Source organism: Mastacembelus armatus, chromosome 20, assembly GCF_900324485.2.
Source record: "Mastacembelus armatus chromosome 20, fMasArm1.2, whole genome shotgun sequence".
Taxonomy (NCBI): domain Eukaryota; kingdom Metazoa; phylum Chordata; class Actinopteri; order Synbranchiformes; family Mastacembelidae; genus Mastacembelus; species Mastacembelus armatus.
The window spans coordinates 8,067,788-8,084,961 of NC_046652.1; the positions used below are offsets into that span (position 1 = coordinate 8,067,788).

General features: G+C 41.1%; 2 protein-coding genes across 4 annotated transcripts; one reads left to right on the forward strand and one right to left on the reverse strand.

Annotated features, from left to right (window-relative positions):
- Positions 1-195: 195 nt before the first annotated feature.
- zdhhc23b (zDHHC palmitoyltransferase 23b) lies at positions 196-6,529 on the forward strand. 2 transcript variants are annotated; one of them, XM_026292243.2, is made up of 6 exons: positions 196-239; positions 1,035-1,375; positions 3,014-3,168; positions 3,597-4,286; positions 4,431-4,598; positions 6,241-6,529. In XM_026292243.2, the coding sequence occupies exons 3-6, from the start codon at positions 3,032-3,034 to the stop codon at positions 6,512-6,514; spliced, it is 1,269 nt and encodes a 422-aa protein (XP_026148028.1). In that variant the 5' UTR covers positions 196-239; positions 1,035-1,375; positions 3,014-3,031; the 3' UTR covers positions 6,515-6,529. The 2 variants fall into 2 exon arrangements, with proteins under 2 accessions (XP_026148028.1, XP_026148029.1); XM_026292244.2 differs by lacking the exons at positions 196-239; positions 1,035-1,375 and adding an exon at positions 1,446-1,559.
- ccdc191 (coiled-coil domain containing 191) lies at positions 4,472-17,121 on the reverse strand. 2 transcript variants are annotated; one of them, XR_003294760.2, is made up of 19 exons: positions 16,676-17,121; positions 16,122-16,160; positions 15,789-15,924; positions 15,522-15,671; positions 14,243-14,421; positions 13,871-14,094; positions 13,421-13,562; positions 13,125-13,315; positions 12,725-12,974; positions 11,665-12,089; positions 10,872-10,945; positions 10,657-10,739; positions 10,439-10,540; positions 10,173-10,316; positions 8,904-9,056; positions 8,368-8,522; positions 7,565-7,702; positions 4,685-4,799; positions 4,472-4,601 (listed from the first exon to the last, which is right to left on the reverse strand). XR_003294760.2 is itself a non-coding variant. In XM_026292241.2 (18 exons), the coding sequence occupies exons 1-18, from the start codon at positions 16,748-16,750 to the stop codon at positions 6,914-6,916; spliced, it is 2,679 nt and encodes an 892-aa protein (XP_026148026.1). In that variant the 5' UTR covers positions 16,751-17,121; the 3' UTR covers positions 5,166-6,913. The 2 variants fall into 2 exon arrangements, 1 of the variants encoding a protein (XP_026148026.1); XM_026292241.2 differs by lacking the exons at positions 4,472-4,601; positions 4,685-4,799 and adding an exon at positions 5,166-6,932.
- Positions 17,122-17,174: the final 53 nt, after the last annotated feature.

Sequence of the window (17,174 nt, forward strand, 5' to 3'; positions counted from 1 at the left end):
GTTCTAAGTGCAATATTCACCTGTAAAACTTTGTAAAGTAAAAGTATCGAATACTCTAAAAACAAATAGCAAAAAACCAAAGTAGGTTACCTTAAAATTGTAGACCTTGAGGGTCCAATCCCAGCCAGGTGGTAAGAAAAGCCTCCCCTTGTATCTAGGCAACCATAAACAAAGCTAACCATGTGATCACAGATTCAGGAAGAAATGTTGATTTCTCTGAATCCACATTAAAAAACAAGGTAAGTGAACCAGACCAGTTAAATTTATCATCAGACTTATATCTCAATGGGAAGAGATAAGTTTGGGACACTATTACATGTTAGTTTTAAACTGTAGAAGCTACAACATGTCATAGCATTACAATCACTGTGGGTCTGAGTTGCTATATAAAGCAGTAAAATGTGCTTCTAGCCCTGAGGCAGGTTGAGCCAGTGGTTCAACTTAGCCCAGTTAAAATCACACCCACATTTTCATAAAATGTGGTTAAATTAACAAATGATAAAGTGAAGTCAAAGTTTGATGAAATGAAAGTCAAAGTTTAAAAGTTTGATGTGCTGAAATCAGACTCTCCCTCTCACACACAGACATTCACTTTGTTAAAAAATGAAAAACACTTGCCCCATCCCTATCCTCATCTTATCCCCCTGTCCTGGGGTTAGTGGGCCACAGGACCAAGCTTTAAGGGTGGGTCATACTTTAAGTACAACCTGAAGTATATTCACCAACTGTTGTTTAAAATAAATCATTAAATTTGCTCTAGAAACAAGCAATTTAAAAATTGGCTCATTTTACCCTGTTCCCGCCTACTTGTTGGCACTTATAGGCCCTACAGGTAATGTTGGGGAGAGGGCCCAGACTACTGTGCCATATGTCCCCTGGTGAAAAAAATAACTAAACACAGCTTTAAGTATTTCAGTGATACTTTTTAGTGCTGAAGAGGAACAGCGGTGTTTAAGTATAGGGACGTATACTGACATACATGTTTATGTTCATACAGTCATGTATCTCCGGGTGTTCACATGTCCGTCCTGTAGGTGCGGGGCTGCACACGAGTCCTGGGCGGGGAAACCTTGTTTGACGTCAGGAGGGAAACTGTCTGCTTAGTTTGGGGGCAGCAGAGTCTCGGGACCTGTCGCTCGTCACTAACAAACCCTAACCCGTGTGGAGGTCTTCATCGACCCGGACACTTGTGCCGTCTTTGGTTGGTCTGTCCGCGGCTCCTGTGGTCGTGGTGACTTCCACGGCAGCGCAGAGAAACACCGGATACAACACGCCTGGCCAGGGGAAGACTTCCGCCAAGCAGCCGGCGGGGGAAGTGGGTCCAGTCGGTGTTTAGTTTCTTGAAAGCTTCGGCATGTAGCGGCTCAGTGCTCAGGTATGTTAAAGAGGTGTTTTCTGATTTACTGGACGATGTAGCAGCCTGGTCTGACGCAGTGCTGCGCTCCGGTGCGACGGTACAGGGAGTCAGACAGACAGTCTGGGTAACTGTGACCAACAGCCCGTCATTAACTGGCTGCCACCTCCACTGATGAACGAAAACCAACAACTGGCACATTAAGGTACAGGGGGAACTGTCCAGGAAGAGTGTTTAAATATCTTCTTACGATAAACATAACCGACTTAATTGTGTGTTTCCAAAAAGCGATTTCATTTTAGCGCATTTATGTACAGTTGAATATATAAATGTAAATTCTGCTCCTGCAAGACTTTTGGTTCTGGTCCTCCTTCCACCTCTTTGAAAACATTATAAATGATTATGATTCATGTCAAGTGAAATCTGCCAATTAAAAGAAAAGTTCACTTGTTTGCTTTCATGGCAAAAGTCATATATGACAACATCAAATACCCTTCTCATATCTATTATAATATGAAACTAAACCCAACAAGGTTAGTGTTCATTCTGGATGTAGTGGGACTATTTCTTCCAGTGCAGTGGCTTGTTTGCTGGTTACCAGTCAGCCTACAGTGTTGCCTGCATTTGCTTTATATTTCCTATAGCGATACCTGAATATTACTGTGATCAACTAACTTTAGACAAGAAAGCGAATGACTGTAATTTTCCAAAATCTCAAACTATTCCTTTAAATATTAGATATCAATTGGTTTAAAACCCAAATATATTTAGTTTGTAGTGTTATAAGCTGGAACATTATCAAAATAATTACTGACAAACTTTGTCTAAACTTTCCTGTCCTCTAAGGAATAGATCTGCTTTAACACTCACGTGAATGGCGAACATAAAACTGCTGAGCACCACTGTGACACCATGAATCCTCTCAACAGTGTTAGCTTTTTTTTTTGTCAGGGAGCAGATGTGCTATTTGGTGCTGCCACAAACCATTACTGAGCACATGCAGCATAATATGTCTTCACTCTAGGCCCCTACAGACTTCATCAGTTAGATGCCAGTGATTTTTCTGGACCCCGTTGTTCTTTTTACCATGCTACTTTGATAAAACACAATGCCATATTTCGATTTGTTGCTAATCAGAGGCTCATTCGTGCCCTCTCAACAGAGTCAGCTCTCTCCAGAGTCATTTACCTGAGATGAAGGACTAAATCCACTTAGTGATTTTCTGGGCAATCAGCAATCAATGGGATTGAGGGAATATTGAAGACTTGTGATTGTTATAAATGCTGACATTGCCTCACCTCACCCCAAATCCATCTGTGAAATCTAAACAAGGCAACAGGCTGCACTGGTGGAACCATGCAGTAGCTATAAATCATTAAAGCCTGACAGATGTGTGACAGATGTGGGGGTTGAAAGTGGATAGGGTAGGATCAAGTGAACAGGCTCTGCTTCGCAGTGCAATGGGAAAATCTAAAACATACGCAAATAGCTAGAGTGCTGCTGCAAAGGTCATTTCAGCAAATTGAGCTTTTAAAGTTATTATCAGTTAATGTATTTCGCTTCCTGTCTCTCATTTCTTGTCTCTGAACAAACTCTGTCGTGAATATTGTTAAACAAAGTTAGTGACTGTGCTAATAAACTTTTTATCATGTCTAATAGGCTGTAAGGCTCTCCGTCATGAAGAAGAAAGCCAGGAAGGTACTGGAGGAGGAGGACGCCTTATGCTGCTGCGAGTATGTGAACAGACAGGGAGAGCGCAGCCATGTCACCGCCTGCTGCTGTGACTGTGAGGACCTGGACGATGCCTGTGACAGGTAAAGGACACTGACACAAATACTGACTTAACACTGGGGACACTGAACATTACCATTGTTGTTAATCTGTCTGATTATTTCTGAAATTATAAAATACCAGAAAATATGGTCTCTGATATTATAAGAATTACACACTTATGCACATAAATAATCACAGATATTTAATATAAAGAGTCTTTGCGTTAAACAATTAAAGTCACTCCTGTTTTAAATACCTGAATCTGAACATATAGCTTATACAAAATGACCAAGAATAGTATTGTTAAAAAAAGCTAAGCTAAAGCTGCACAGTCCTGTTCTGAATGAGTGGCACTTTGGGGTTGTGAGATGACCAGGGTAGGAAATTAAGAAAGTCTAAATTCTGCTATTTTTAATTTTCCCATGTAATAGGCAAGTTGATGTAAAAAAAATTCTTTTTACTGCATAAGGTTTTTGAAGAGGGAGCCGCAGAAAAATGAGTCTCTGTCAAAGGTGGCTGCAGTTGTCTCAGACCGCATTCGTGTTCCCTGGCTGTGGGGTGGAGCCCGAAAAGTGGACCTGTCTGTCATCCCACCTCTTATCCTTCTTCCTGTTCTGCTGCACCTCGCTGCTCTTCACTTCCTCCTTGGCATGGTAGTCCTGACAGTTCTACCTGGCCTGGTGCTGTGGTACTACTACTTCACCCACCACAAGAAGGGACGGACACTCTTCTTCCTCAGCCTGGCCCTCTTCTCCCTGGCATACATGTACTACCTGTTCATCACAGAGGTTTTTCCCCGTGGGTATGTTGGTCCAGTCCAGCTAGCGGTGGTAACCGTAGGGGTCATTCTTACTCTAGCAGCCCTTGTCCATACCAAAAGAGAACCGGGCATTGTCCGACCAAACCAAGACACCCTCCACAGCAAAGTGACTTATTATACCCCTCTGACAGACAGAGACCCTGTTCTCAATGGCGGCAGGCAAGATGTGACAATGACAGTAGCCAGTCGGACCGGATCTTTGGAGAAGGCAGGAGTTGAGCCGAAGGAAAGTACCCAGAAGAACTGGTGTACGGTGTGCAGGGTGGTGCAGCCCCTGAGAGCGGGACATTGTCGGATCTGTGGCGTCTGCGTGCTGCGTCTCGACCACCACTGTGTCTGGTGGGTTCCACTACTTGACCTGTCATCATTGTATCTCACACCTTGCATGTTCCTCCATGCGTGTGGTCTAGTGTAACCCTGGGGTCTCAGTACTGTGTTTTGTCTGTCTGTGTTTGTGCATCCCCTCTGTCGCTGCTGGGGTAGGATAAACAACTGTGTGGGGCAGGCCAATCACCGCAGCTTCCTGCTTACACTTGTCCTGTTCCTGTTGACGTCTCTATACGGGATCAGCCTGGTGCTGCAGAGTGTGTGTCCGAGACAACACCTCCTTACTGCCCTGCTCTACTGTCCAGGAGTCTACAACCAGTTCAGGTACTGAAAACACAGATGTAATGCTTCTTACACACATTATTGTCTCTGTGAGTTTAACAGCATTTTCATTTAGAGTTATTAATTACCTCTTTAAAATTCATCGTCAATAGATGAAATATGGTCCATCCTTGAAAATGATCATTGATATACATCTACTTAGTCTTGATTTAAAGTCTTCATCGTTTCACTCAGCTGCAGAGTCTGAAATAAAAGCATAATCCAAACATACAGTACCTCTGGCATTCTTTCTGCAAGTGAAATCAAATATGATTGCAATAGATAGAACTTTTGCAGAAGTTGCACTGGTGTGTTGCATTTGTAGTTTTCTTTGCTGTAAGAGACTGTGCTGCTGTTCATGAAGTCGACCGTCTTGTTCTTTTATACACAGTCTGGAAGTAGTTTTTGGTTCATTGTCCTGATTCCCTTTAATTCCCTTTTTCTCACTGGTGTAATAGCAAACATAGCACATTAATTCCTGCTGCGCTCTATTGTCCAAATTAAAGCTCAGAGGGAGTAGTAACAAAGTCTTTTTCACACACAGGGTGTTTTAAGTACTCAACACAAGTGAAAAATAATTGTTTTTATTAGTTTCAAGACGTTTGAGTGGTAGTGTATGTAACGTAGCATTTGACTGCTCATAACACATAATAAATTTTTTATGCAGGTAAACAAACTAGACAAAACTTGTTATTAATCACGTTGTTGTAGACAGATTTTGTTTAGTTTAGACCGAGCCTGTGTCTGTTTCTAGTCTTTATGCTTTATGCCTAATGAACAGGAGTTGGCGTCATATTAACTGGACAGATGTATGATTGTTATTGATGTTCTCATCTACCCTTCTGGCAATCAAACCAAAAAAGCACATTTCTCACAACGTCAAACTATTTCTTTCAATATTTATATTCATTTTACATATTTTCTGTACAACTGCCAAGTTAAACCTTTCCTTTACTGCACAAAGACAAACTCAATAATTAATAGTCCATGCACAAATAAATAACTCCAAAAGGTAAAAGCACAGTTCACAGGGAACCTAGGAAATGGCAGATAGCCATTTAGCAGAATTCAGAGCAATCATTATCTTTAGATGTGGTACTGTGGGGGACATTTTGAAAATTTTCCCAGAATTCACTACACAATATAGTAAAATTTGTTTGTGTGAGGTTCTTACATATTGGACATTAGTCTTCTTTTCCTCTTATGTTAAATCGGTTTCATAGAGCCTCTCGTCAAGCTGTTTGGAGCAAGACTTGGCTGTTTAGAGCAGAGAGTGTGGCCATCAAGTATTTAAAATGATCAGATCTGAAGTGATCTGGTCTGGCACTGCTGTCATCACATCTAAATCTTGCACCTTTAAAAATAGTTATTCACAACAACTATCTTAACTTGAGATTACTGAGACAAATTGTCTGAATAGCTGTGATGTCCAGAAAATGTAAAAAATCTGTTGTTTCCAACTGATCTGTTTGGAAATATCTTTTCAAACTTGTTACACATTATAATTGGGTGTGCAGGTAACAACTAATTATTGTTATCCAATTGCTATCAATGATTTATATAAACTGTAGTAGTTGTTTGTGTGGTGATTTAGAGTTAAGCTGCTGCTGCATTTATACTTTTCTCTCCCTGTCTTATATTCCAGTACTGCACTTTGCTTCACCTGTGCATGGTACAGCAGCATTGTGACCGGTGGGCTGCTCCACCTGCTGGTAGTGCAGGTCATCAATGTCAGCTACAACATGACTGAACGTGAGGCACGCATCGCCCTGCGAGACAAAACTGCTCGCAGGGCCTACTGGGGGCTGGTTGTGGACACTGGCATCTACTCTCGTGGCTTCCGTAACAACTGGGCCGAGTTCATGACCATGGGAAACAAAATTAATCTTCCCTGTCCTGCCCCAACAGACCTGGTGTAAGAGACTGGTGTGTGTGCTGATTTTATAAGACTTGTTTGGGTATTGCTGGCTGCTCTTGTGTTCAGGTCCACTGGATGGCAGTGTGGCTCCATTCACTCAGACTTAATTCACTGGCAGCAAGTCTGAGAGGTGCCAGGACTGTTATCACTTATTGCAGCTATTGACTTGCCTCCTGAGTTGCTCTAACTTCATCTCATAGCAATAACTACAACCCTAATAAGATACATCAACTGGCATTTATGTTACTGATGTATAACATCTCTAGCATCACTCACTCACTTTTGTACTTTTTGTACTGTTGCTTCATTCCACTTCATTCATCAGCCTTTCTTGTCACCCAGGTGTTGTTTTCTTCATGCGGCCTGTCTTCCTTTGAGTGAATATTATATCTATGTATCCTCAACATTCTAGTGCCTTGCTGGGAGTTGGCAAACAAGAAAAACGTGAGAATAAGTGATCTGGTGATACTCGGGACATTTGAGCACAGCAACATAAGATCTCTGGAGCTGGTCTATCCTGCCCAAAACATAGGCAGAACATTTCAAGGATTGGCTCTGCACTTTACGCCTCTTTCATCCTCCACGAATGCTTCACAAACAAGGGAACCTTAGTTGGCCTTGTGAAATTTGTGATGATATTTATTAAGCATCTCAGCACAAACCAGATAGATCAATTGAGTTCCAATGGCTTCCACATAATGAAACTATAAATATATCTAAAATGACTTTTACTATTTTAAGGTGGTTGAAACTCACTCCTGTAAATATGAAAAAAAGCATCCAGAGAAGTTAGTTTTTCAGTGCTTACCAGCATCACTGCTTTTTAGTCTTTAAAGGGAGTGAACACTTTTTTGTATCCTAATAATTTAAATGTGCTCAGTTGTGTGAAAGTAACTATTTATTTTTATTAAATGAATGTGAAAAATGTACATGTGTATTAACTTTCTGTTTGTATAAGCAAATGTGCTCTTCCAGAGTTACTGAGGTGTTTCTCATCTGTGTGGGTAAGCAGTTTATCTCCTACAGTGACTGTTTCTCCCAGAGGCTTTACCGTGGATAGGAACAGAAATCAGGCAGAACCTCAGTCACTCTCCGTTCCAGCTTCTCTCTCCGTTCCTCCCTTTGCCTTTCCTTGCGCAGCACAAATGGAAGCTGCCTCCAGGCCTGGAAACATCGTTTTAACACCCGTCTAAAGTGCAGGCAGATGGAGGGACAAATCGGAACAGAGCAAGTGAGCAATAAGAAACTGAGTTATAGTGATTTCTGCATTGACAGCACGTAATGAGTTTTCAAATGATGACAGTGAGGGCTCACTGACAATGGAAGCCAGTGGAAATACACCTGCTGGCTGTGATCATCTAACTGACCTCACCTTTATAAACCTTCTCAGTGTTTACAGGTGCTACAGCAATCAAAGTTTAGCCACAATGGGGAAATTAAGCGTAATGAAAAGCAAATGTACAAGCAACACTGTGCCTAAGAACAGCCCCAAAGATTCAATAACAAGGTAAAAGACCTCTAGTGTTCCTGCAGCAATGTATTACTTGTGGTCACAAAATTAACTAAATATGAAGTAGGCAGAAAGACATATGGCAGCAAAAAGTGGATTTTTTTTTTTTTAACATGGAGCCTGAACCACACTGTCAAAAATCACTGCCAAGCTACCTCAGTTAGCCTTAGTGACCACAGAGCTCACAGCAGAAATGAGCCAGAGAGGAGAAGATGCACAGGTAGTTAAGTTCTAATCAAAGTTTTAAGAATCTGTTCGTTTCAATTTTGACCCCAGTAGGTGGTGATGCTGGAAACACACTACAGCACCCATACGAACATACGCTGAAGTCACAGTTAGCAGACCTGTTACTGTGCTCCTGAGCCAGCTCCAGCCGGTCCCACTGCACCAGCCTCTCCTCTGTGACATGGTCCAGCAGCGCCAGAAGGCATCTCCTTAGAGTGTGACAGCGATAAAAACGCTCAGCTCGCTGCCCTTGAATCATCCGCCAGTCCTTGAGCTGAAACAGAGAAAAGTCACTTATAGATAAGGATATTCTAAAAGTGTAAATATATAATGAATATACAATCTTTCTTTGAAAACATATACATCTATCTTTTAAAGCTAGAAATGCTGATACCTGTTCTCAAAATAAAGAAAGAAATAAAGTTACTCAGTATGTTGAAGTGATGAAGATGGCATTAGCTCAAACAAGAAAATAAGTAGAAAATGGTTCAAGCTTTTTCTTTTAAAAGTCTGTGCCTAAAAACAGAATTGGTTGACATGGTCCAGCAGCAGAGATTGGGAAAAGGTATTACTCCTAAGTCACCAAGAGAATATGAGGATACGGCAATCCTGAATGAGTAACTGTGTGTGTGTCTTTGAGCAGGTGTATACACACTTTTTTCCAGCAGCTTAAGCTCCTCCGAAGCAAAAAGTGCTGTTGCAATTGGTCAGCAGAAGCTTCTTTCTGAGATAAGGAGTCTCTTGCTGATTGCTGCCAGCCTAGTGTGCACCGCCTCAGAAGGAAGAGATTGTGATGACTCTCGGCCAGCTGGCAGAAATTAAAAAGAAAAGCAGACGCATGCTAATGAATGCATCTAAACTTAACCATATGTGCCAGATAAAAACAATGGAGTTGTATGAAATGCAGAAGAACTCATCTATGAGTGCACCTCACATCTAAGAAAGAGATTATACTCTGCTGTTAAACATGCCCGCACGTGATTTTCTTCATTATTTGTGATGCTGCGCAAAGGCAGGAACATTTGGAGGATGAATGGATGATACTGTCAAAAGAATGCAGCTAGAAAATTGTGCCACATGCTTTCTGCTTGGATGTTTTTCCTTTGTGTGGTACACAACCACTACCACAACCATGCTCATTGCTCACAATGATCAATTAACATATTTAATTAATATATTCAATAATTTAGTGTATCATTATTATTAGATAATAATTATTATTATTATCATCATTATTATTATAATGATGATAATGAGCTTTATTTAATTGTTTAAAATTGTTCTAATGTGCTTCACAAACAGGGGATACAAGGATAAATACATAAGCACAGAAATGATTGATAACAATTGCAAAAATACATATACAGAAGAAGAATAAAACATTCTAGTAAGAATACAAAGACTTACTATTGATTTAAAAAAAATAATTTCACAGTTTTGATTATGTTCTGCCTCTTCACTTAAGGCAACAGCAATGCAGTAGTCAATACAATAGAAAAATGTTAATCCTCTTTTGTATTGTTAAAATGTATAAGTCTCAGAGGAAAAGGAAAGGAAATTAAACTTTCTAGTATACACAATTCCAGTGGTCATAATGAAAATGTCTGTGACACTTGAAAAGATCTGAACTAATAAAAAACGTAATATACAGTACTCTGAACATGTTTTATAAAACAGATAGCAGATGCACATGCAGCACTTCATGTGGTCTTTTTAAGGTTCAAGCAAGTCTACAAACAAGGAGGCTTATTATTATTCTATGACGCATATTCTGACAAAGTTTTTTGTGCCACATTTATCCCTGGACACCAGAATTAACATATGTGATAATGAAACACCCAAAGCACTCTATGCAACATTTTCTCTTTAGATACTGAGTTTGGCTGAACATCTTGAGTGTGCACTGCAGAAAAAGTTTATTTACCTGAACATTGGCGCGTCCGAGCTGAATGAGGCGTTTCCATGGTGCCAGGCCTCGGTGTAGCAACAAGGTTCTGTGATAATGTTGACGGGCCAGTTTGAGGAGCTCCTGATGTCTTTTCAGTTGTCTCTGTTTTTCCTCTTCCCTCTATGCAAAGTGCAATGTCACAAGAGTGTATCCACCCACAGTGTAATTCCCAGGGGTACAGGTATTCATGTATTTAGGGTCATATCTTTGTGACTGTCCAGAAAATATGGAACTGATCTCACCTCTTTTTCCAGCCTTTTCTCCTCCCTCTTCTTTTCTGCTGCTTTGCGTTTTTCCTCCTCTTCTTCCCACTGTCTCTGCTCCTCAGCAGCTTTTATCTGAGCCTGAGCCAAATTTGGGGTCAAACCTAGTTAAAGTTAAACTTACATTTGTAACACAATGTGAGACAGTTCCTACAATCTTACAAAGCAGTTCAGAAGACAACTTTAGCATCTCTCACCAGCTTTTCTTCTTCCTTCTTTTTCTTGAGTTCCTCGATTTCCTTTCTTCGTTCTGCACGTTGACGTGCACGGGCATCCATGGCTTCAGAGAAAGGAAAGACAACAGGGTGAGTGTATAAGCTGTTCTTTTACAACAGAGTCAAGTGCATTCTGTTGTTTATGTATGTTGTTTCCAGCTGTAAAGGTTGCAGAGTGAAGGCATTTGCAGACTGACCTATGATGAGTGGATGAGGGCATGTTTGGTGTGTGGCAGGTTTCCTCTGAGATTCTCCAGTGCCTCTTGGTGCCCTGCATCAACCAGAAGCACAGAATGGTTGGTTATAAAGCTATCTGCACAATCACATCTTTTTGATTCTTCCCTCGGAAATTTCACCTGCAGTCAAACTATATCAATGTGTGTAAAATTGCCTTTAGTTGACTGAATTGTAATTTGGTGCTATACAAATGAACTGAATTGAATTGTAGAACCTCTTGATTTCACAGTTCAAATTTCAGTCAGACTAAACTTAGGAGCAAAGTGAAGGAGGAGGGCCAATGCACCACTGGAGGTGCATGTGTCCAAATCATGTGTTTAAAATCATCCAAGGTCTTGTTACATTTCACACAGACATAAATTGGATGTAAATTCGGTCCTTCAGCACTGTAACCATAAATTACTTTTCCATACTGTCATCAAGTAGTCGATTAAGAACTAAGAAAAAACTAAAATGTCTACAATGCCATTGCAATAGGACAGAATCTGTATGATGCTGAAAACTGTGTGATATGAGTGCGAACTCCAGAATAGTTACCAAATAAACCTGAGGTGATGTTATTATATCAGCTGCTGATCTAAGGTCATGAATCAACTATGAAACTTAAATTATGCTGCAAACTACTTTCAACATACACAATGTGAACAGATTCACCACAAGCTACTGTAATTTAGCCCTGTACAGCTCTGAATATGATACACCCATATCAAAAGTCAGAATGCTGCGTATTTTGGTAATGTATAATGAAGCTACCTCAGCTCAGTTTGGTCAGCACTGTGGCTCCTTGGTCTCATTGGTGCTTCTTGTGGCTCTTTTGGTCTCACTGATAGCTGAGCAGTTTTATCCATCTCCAGCTTCAAGCCCATCATGGTCTGCTCCTCCTTCAGCTGTGCAATCTGCTCTTGCTGCTCCTTTAACAGTTTCCTCTGTTGTGTAATTATTTGCTGCTGAACAGCATGTCTGTTCTCAAACCTGCTACCCTGAGGCACGGTGCTTTTTGAATGAATGAAAGCGGTGCCTTCACCTCTCTGTCGTGCCTCATGGAGCTCAGCAGCAGTTGGTGCTACATGCCGTCGGGTCACCTGCCATGGCTGAGGGGGCTGGCTCTCAGTACTCACAGGGGTCTTATCTTGTAGTGCGGGGGTGTCAGGGTCTAAAGTTCCTGACTGGTGACCATCCTACAGTGAACAAATGATACAACACAGAAGACCATCATGCCAGTGCCCTTATTTCTATAGTTGAAGGGGGTTGCACAGATGCTCCTGTGAGTATCTCAAGACAATTTAATATTTACTGAGCACCTGGAATCCTCATATATAAGAAGCAGAAACCTCGTTGCAAATGCGACCTCTTCACAGACTGCTACCATCAAATCTTGTAATTCCAATTTTGTCTACTGCTCTGTTTCTTTTGTCTCTTGAGCTGTGTCCACTATCCTAAACTTTTTTATTTCTTTAGCATTCTTTCCATAGAAATAGCTCTATGTCCTCTACAGTTATACACCTCCTTTGTCTCCTGCTCTCTCACTCTCTAGAGGTGTGAATGTTCTCCCTCAGAAAGGTACTGGTCATCCCAAGAGGGGATTAATTTTGTTCCAAAACCTGTTTACTACTTCAATAAATAAGACTTTAGCATTATCTGCCAAGAGTAGACCTGATTTAGCCATGATTACACTGTACACTGTATAGTGTGTTTAAATCACTTTAAAAATGTGGTTTGTCAGGTTTTTCAGCAGAGAGCATTAACAGAGTTTAGATTTGATTTAATCCCTTCATGTTGTTACGGAAACTATGAATATTTGTGAACATCTCACCTTCCTTGTAGGTTCTGGAAGGTTACATTCCTTAAATGGGGTCATTATTGGCTGTGAAGCTGGGGTTTCTGTGGCCTTGAGTTTGCCCGTTGATGCAGCATTGATTAAAGCCGTCATCTTGCGTCGGGTTTCCTGCTGTTGGGCCAAAAGCTCTCGTTTTTCCCTCTCCATCCGACACCACAGCTGCCACTCATTCAGAAAGCGCCGTAGCAAACGCCTTCGGTCACTCTCCACAGCCAGCTGACACTGTCTGGAAGACATAAGAGATGTGACTACATTTTTAAAGCTCAGTCATGATTGATAATAGGATATAAATGTCTTACTTATTACTAAGTATCCTATAAAGATACTGTCAATTATAAGTGGGATTTATTTTTGACAAGTTGATTTTGGTTCTTGCCTGTTTTTAACTCGGAGCTCCTCCTCTGCTCTTACCACCTCTCTCTGCTTTCGCTCTGCCCACACCACTGTTTGCCACGCTCGCCACACTCTCAGCTGTGTCTTCCAGTCATACAGGGCCTGGACTTTACCCATACGTAGCCTTTGGTCCAACACCACTGAATACCATCCAGAGAAATGTCTCTGCAAACACTTAGAACACACACATAAATGTAGGTGCTGGAGTTACTGTGAAAATTGTTACATTAAAGTGAACCAGCCTACAAATATACGTAGACACACACACACGGCACCAACCTTCAGGTTGTTCATGTGAATCATGGTTTGAATTTTCTGTTCTCTACATAGTCGCTCTGTGTCCCGCTGTTGCTGCTGCTTTATAGAAAGTGTTGGAGCTGACTGGCTGGCTGCCCTCTGCCTCACCTCATTTGCCCTTTCCCTGTGAAATAAACACACAACTACTTCTTAGTCTATCATGGCACAAAAGCATTACAGCAAAAGTGGCAGTAATGCTAAGTGGCCAAGGGCTTATGCTTGCTGCACAGGGGCACTTCCACAATAGTTGTTAGGGTGAGGGAGCTGGTTCATCACAGGCTTACTTGTCAAAAAGTAGCTATCTGTTACAGGAAGGTGGTGCAGGTACGACCACGTACAGTGCAATCAGGCAGGAGACGGGAGGTCATTTCAGATAGAGGGGATTGTTGTAACAGCTTCAGCAGAGACCAGTGAGTGCTGTGGATACCATACCTCTGTCTAACCACTTGTCCCAGGACTCTCCTCTCCTCCATCTGGCGTCGAAGTTTCACCATCTCTTGCTGCACCATCTCTTCTTGCCTACGTGCCTCCTGCTTCTTCCTCAACTCCTCTTCTCGCTCCCTCCTCTTTGCCTCTTGTAGGGCACCCAGCTGAGCCTCCCTCTCTCTTTGCTGTCTCCGTCTCTCAGCCTCCCGTTGGGCCCTGTTTTCTCGCACCTTCAGTGGCAATTAGTGTAATTGAGAACATAGCACAACTTGTGCGGCAGTGACTCCTAATGGTTTGCTCATTGATCATATTGACAGTTTTCCCGCAGCATTCATGTCTCTCATGCAACTTGAAGAATTTGAGACTTTGGTGACATACCTGCTGGTGTCGCGCATCCATGGTGACGGCTGGGTCTCTGAACTGCTTCCTTGTTTGTCCAACATCGAGTGCCAGTTCCTCCATCATCCCAAAGTCCAACACCTCCTGCTCCATTAGGTCTTGTAGGAAGCTGTTAACGTAGATGTGCTCATCTTTGTCAGCCAGGCAGTTGTAGAGATCTAAATGTTTTTACGCAAGTGGGTGAAAAAGAAAAAAAAACACACCAGAACTGAGGTTTTAAAGGACTGTAACAGCACTTTTATATGTTTTATCTCATTAACTTGAAGTCACTTATACTTGTATGTGCATGTTGCTTCAGATACAGCAAAGTATATAGGAAACCCAAAATGTTAAAACACAGGATATTATGAAAAGAACACACACACACACACACACACACACACACACACACACACTGTTGGTTTGAAAATGCTGTCATTTAGCAGTAAGCGACTCTTTCAATGCAGTAACTGGTACAAAATATTGTCAACACAGTTCGATGCTGCATAACCATATAGGTACAACATTTTGTATATTTATTACACTTAATGATTTGGATCACAAATTTTAATATTACACAAAGATAATCTGAGTAAATACAAAACGCTTTTTAAAGTTTTTAAATGATGATTTCATTAATTAAGGTAAAAAAGCTGTCTATACCTGCCTGGCCCTATGTAAAAAAGTGATTGCCCCCTAAACTTGATAACTGGTTGTCCCACCCTTGGTGGCAACAACAGCAACCAAGCATTTTCCTTAACTAACAATGAGTCTTTCACATTGCTGTAGAGGAATTTTGGCGAACTCTTTACAGAATTGTTTTAATTCAGCTACATTCAAGGTCATTCAGCCCATTTAAGGTCATGCCACAGCATCTCAATTGGATTTAAGTCCGGACTGTGACTAGGCTGCTGCAAAACCTTGATTACCAAACCAATATCTTGCTTGTACTGTGAGTGAATGTGAGATGCAACAATGAAAATACAGACATGTTTTCACTGAAATGAACTGGGTTGGAAGAAGGCTGGGACTGATCTTCAGGTCTAACTCATTGTGTGTTGGTTGTCCTCCAAGATGCCATGAGAATGACTGAATCTCTAGAGTAAGTTTTTCTTCTACAGCATCTCTTTTTAAACCCATTATACATTTTGGCCATTATTTATTGAATATAGACCCCCTTGTTTTCATTATGTACAAGTACAAATGTAAATGGCGTTATATTAAAATAATGAGCATCAGGCTATCTGGCTTTTTAACATGGTTTTGCCATTTGCTTTACCATTAAAGTTGTCGTAGTTTAGGGTAGTCGGCTGAGAAGCAGCCACTGCAGCAGGACTTTTTTCAGCAGAGCGTAACAGGTCATTTTCCTCCTCCATCTCCAGCTCCAACCGCAACTTACTGCTCAGCCAATCACTGAGAAGAGCCTGAGCTGCAAGAGGCAACAAACCAAATATCATTGTCCAGCCGTGTTGCTTCACATAGTTTTCTATTGTAGAGGTAAGACATCATTGGAGACACATCATTTTTTTAAAACAGGATTACATACCTTCACTGTAAGCATCATTATGATCCTGTAGCTGGTCAGAGCTTTGCAATGGTACAGCTAGACTGCTATTTCCTAAATGAGATTTCTTATGGGAGAAGACTTCAGACACAGCAAACTCAGAAGCCCTCTCCACCCGCTGAGAACCAAGAAATGGACAAACAATTAAGAAATGAACAAATGTTCTCATTATCAGTAAATCAGAAAAATATTTCTTTATTTAGCCAAATGCCCATCAGTCTAGGGTAACATCTTCAAATTCACTGCTTGGTTTGCAAAGTCCAAAAACCCAAAGATACAGAAACGTGCATCATGAAACAGGCAAATTCTTCCTACCTTTCTCCACTGATTGATATCACCATTTTTTCCATGCATCTGTTATTTAAAGAAAAATCAGATGACACTGTTTGTCAGAGTGACCTTTTGCCTGTGTGGAAATTCCCCAGACTGACACTGAGCTGCAGGCGCAGTCTGCAAATTGAGGGCTAAGCCATTGCCTGATGTCTGTGGATTACTTCACATGAAAGTTTAGGGATTGCCTTAAATCAGCAGATTAGCTACTTCAGAACCATTTCCCATACTAGAAGTGATTTCGATATCTCTGTTTCAGGCTGCAGGCATGTGAGTATCTGTATGACATTTCTAAATCATCCCCTGACCCAAGCCATGAGTCCATACATAATAATAGTTATATACTTCTCCCTCAGTCATAAACAGAATAATGTCGTTTTTACAACTAGCGTTAGTTATGTTTTACAACCCTGGCATTTGATAAGGGAAAAGGATTTGAAAAGTGAAAGATTATAATAATATTTGACATTTTCACTTTAGATAAGATAAAATTGTTGAGAACATTGTTAGTTTAACGTTAATCCAAAAACCAGACTTACCTTGTCTGCAGATGTTTGGCTGTTGTCGAGCCTCCTCCACCTATACAGGTGAGGATTGTGACCTGGGAATGTCATTTGTTTGGTTATGAAACCTTTCACTAGGCCTCTATACCGTAATCCCAATCATCACTACAATGGCCAACTATTTCACATTTATATCGACAGAAAGTGCTCACAAGTCACCACGGAGAGCTCGGGAAACACAACTGACATCGTTTCACAAAGGATTCTGGGTAATGTAGTACATTAAGCATTTTAGTAGGTTAAGTAGCGATGCATAGGCGCAATTTCAAGACTACGTGTCCCAGTACATAGACTAGGCGTCGCCCTGGTAACCATAGCAACTCTTTTCGCCTTCACAAATGAGTCCAAAACATTGTTTATATGGAGAAGAGCGGGAAATACAAACGAAAGCAAATCGGTAGAAACTATTTTGAATATGTTTACATAAAGTATCACTTTTATGGGCTTTGTCCATCAAAGGATGCACGACGTTATT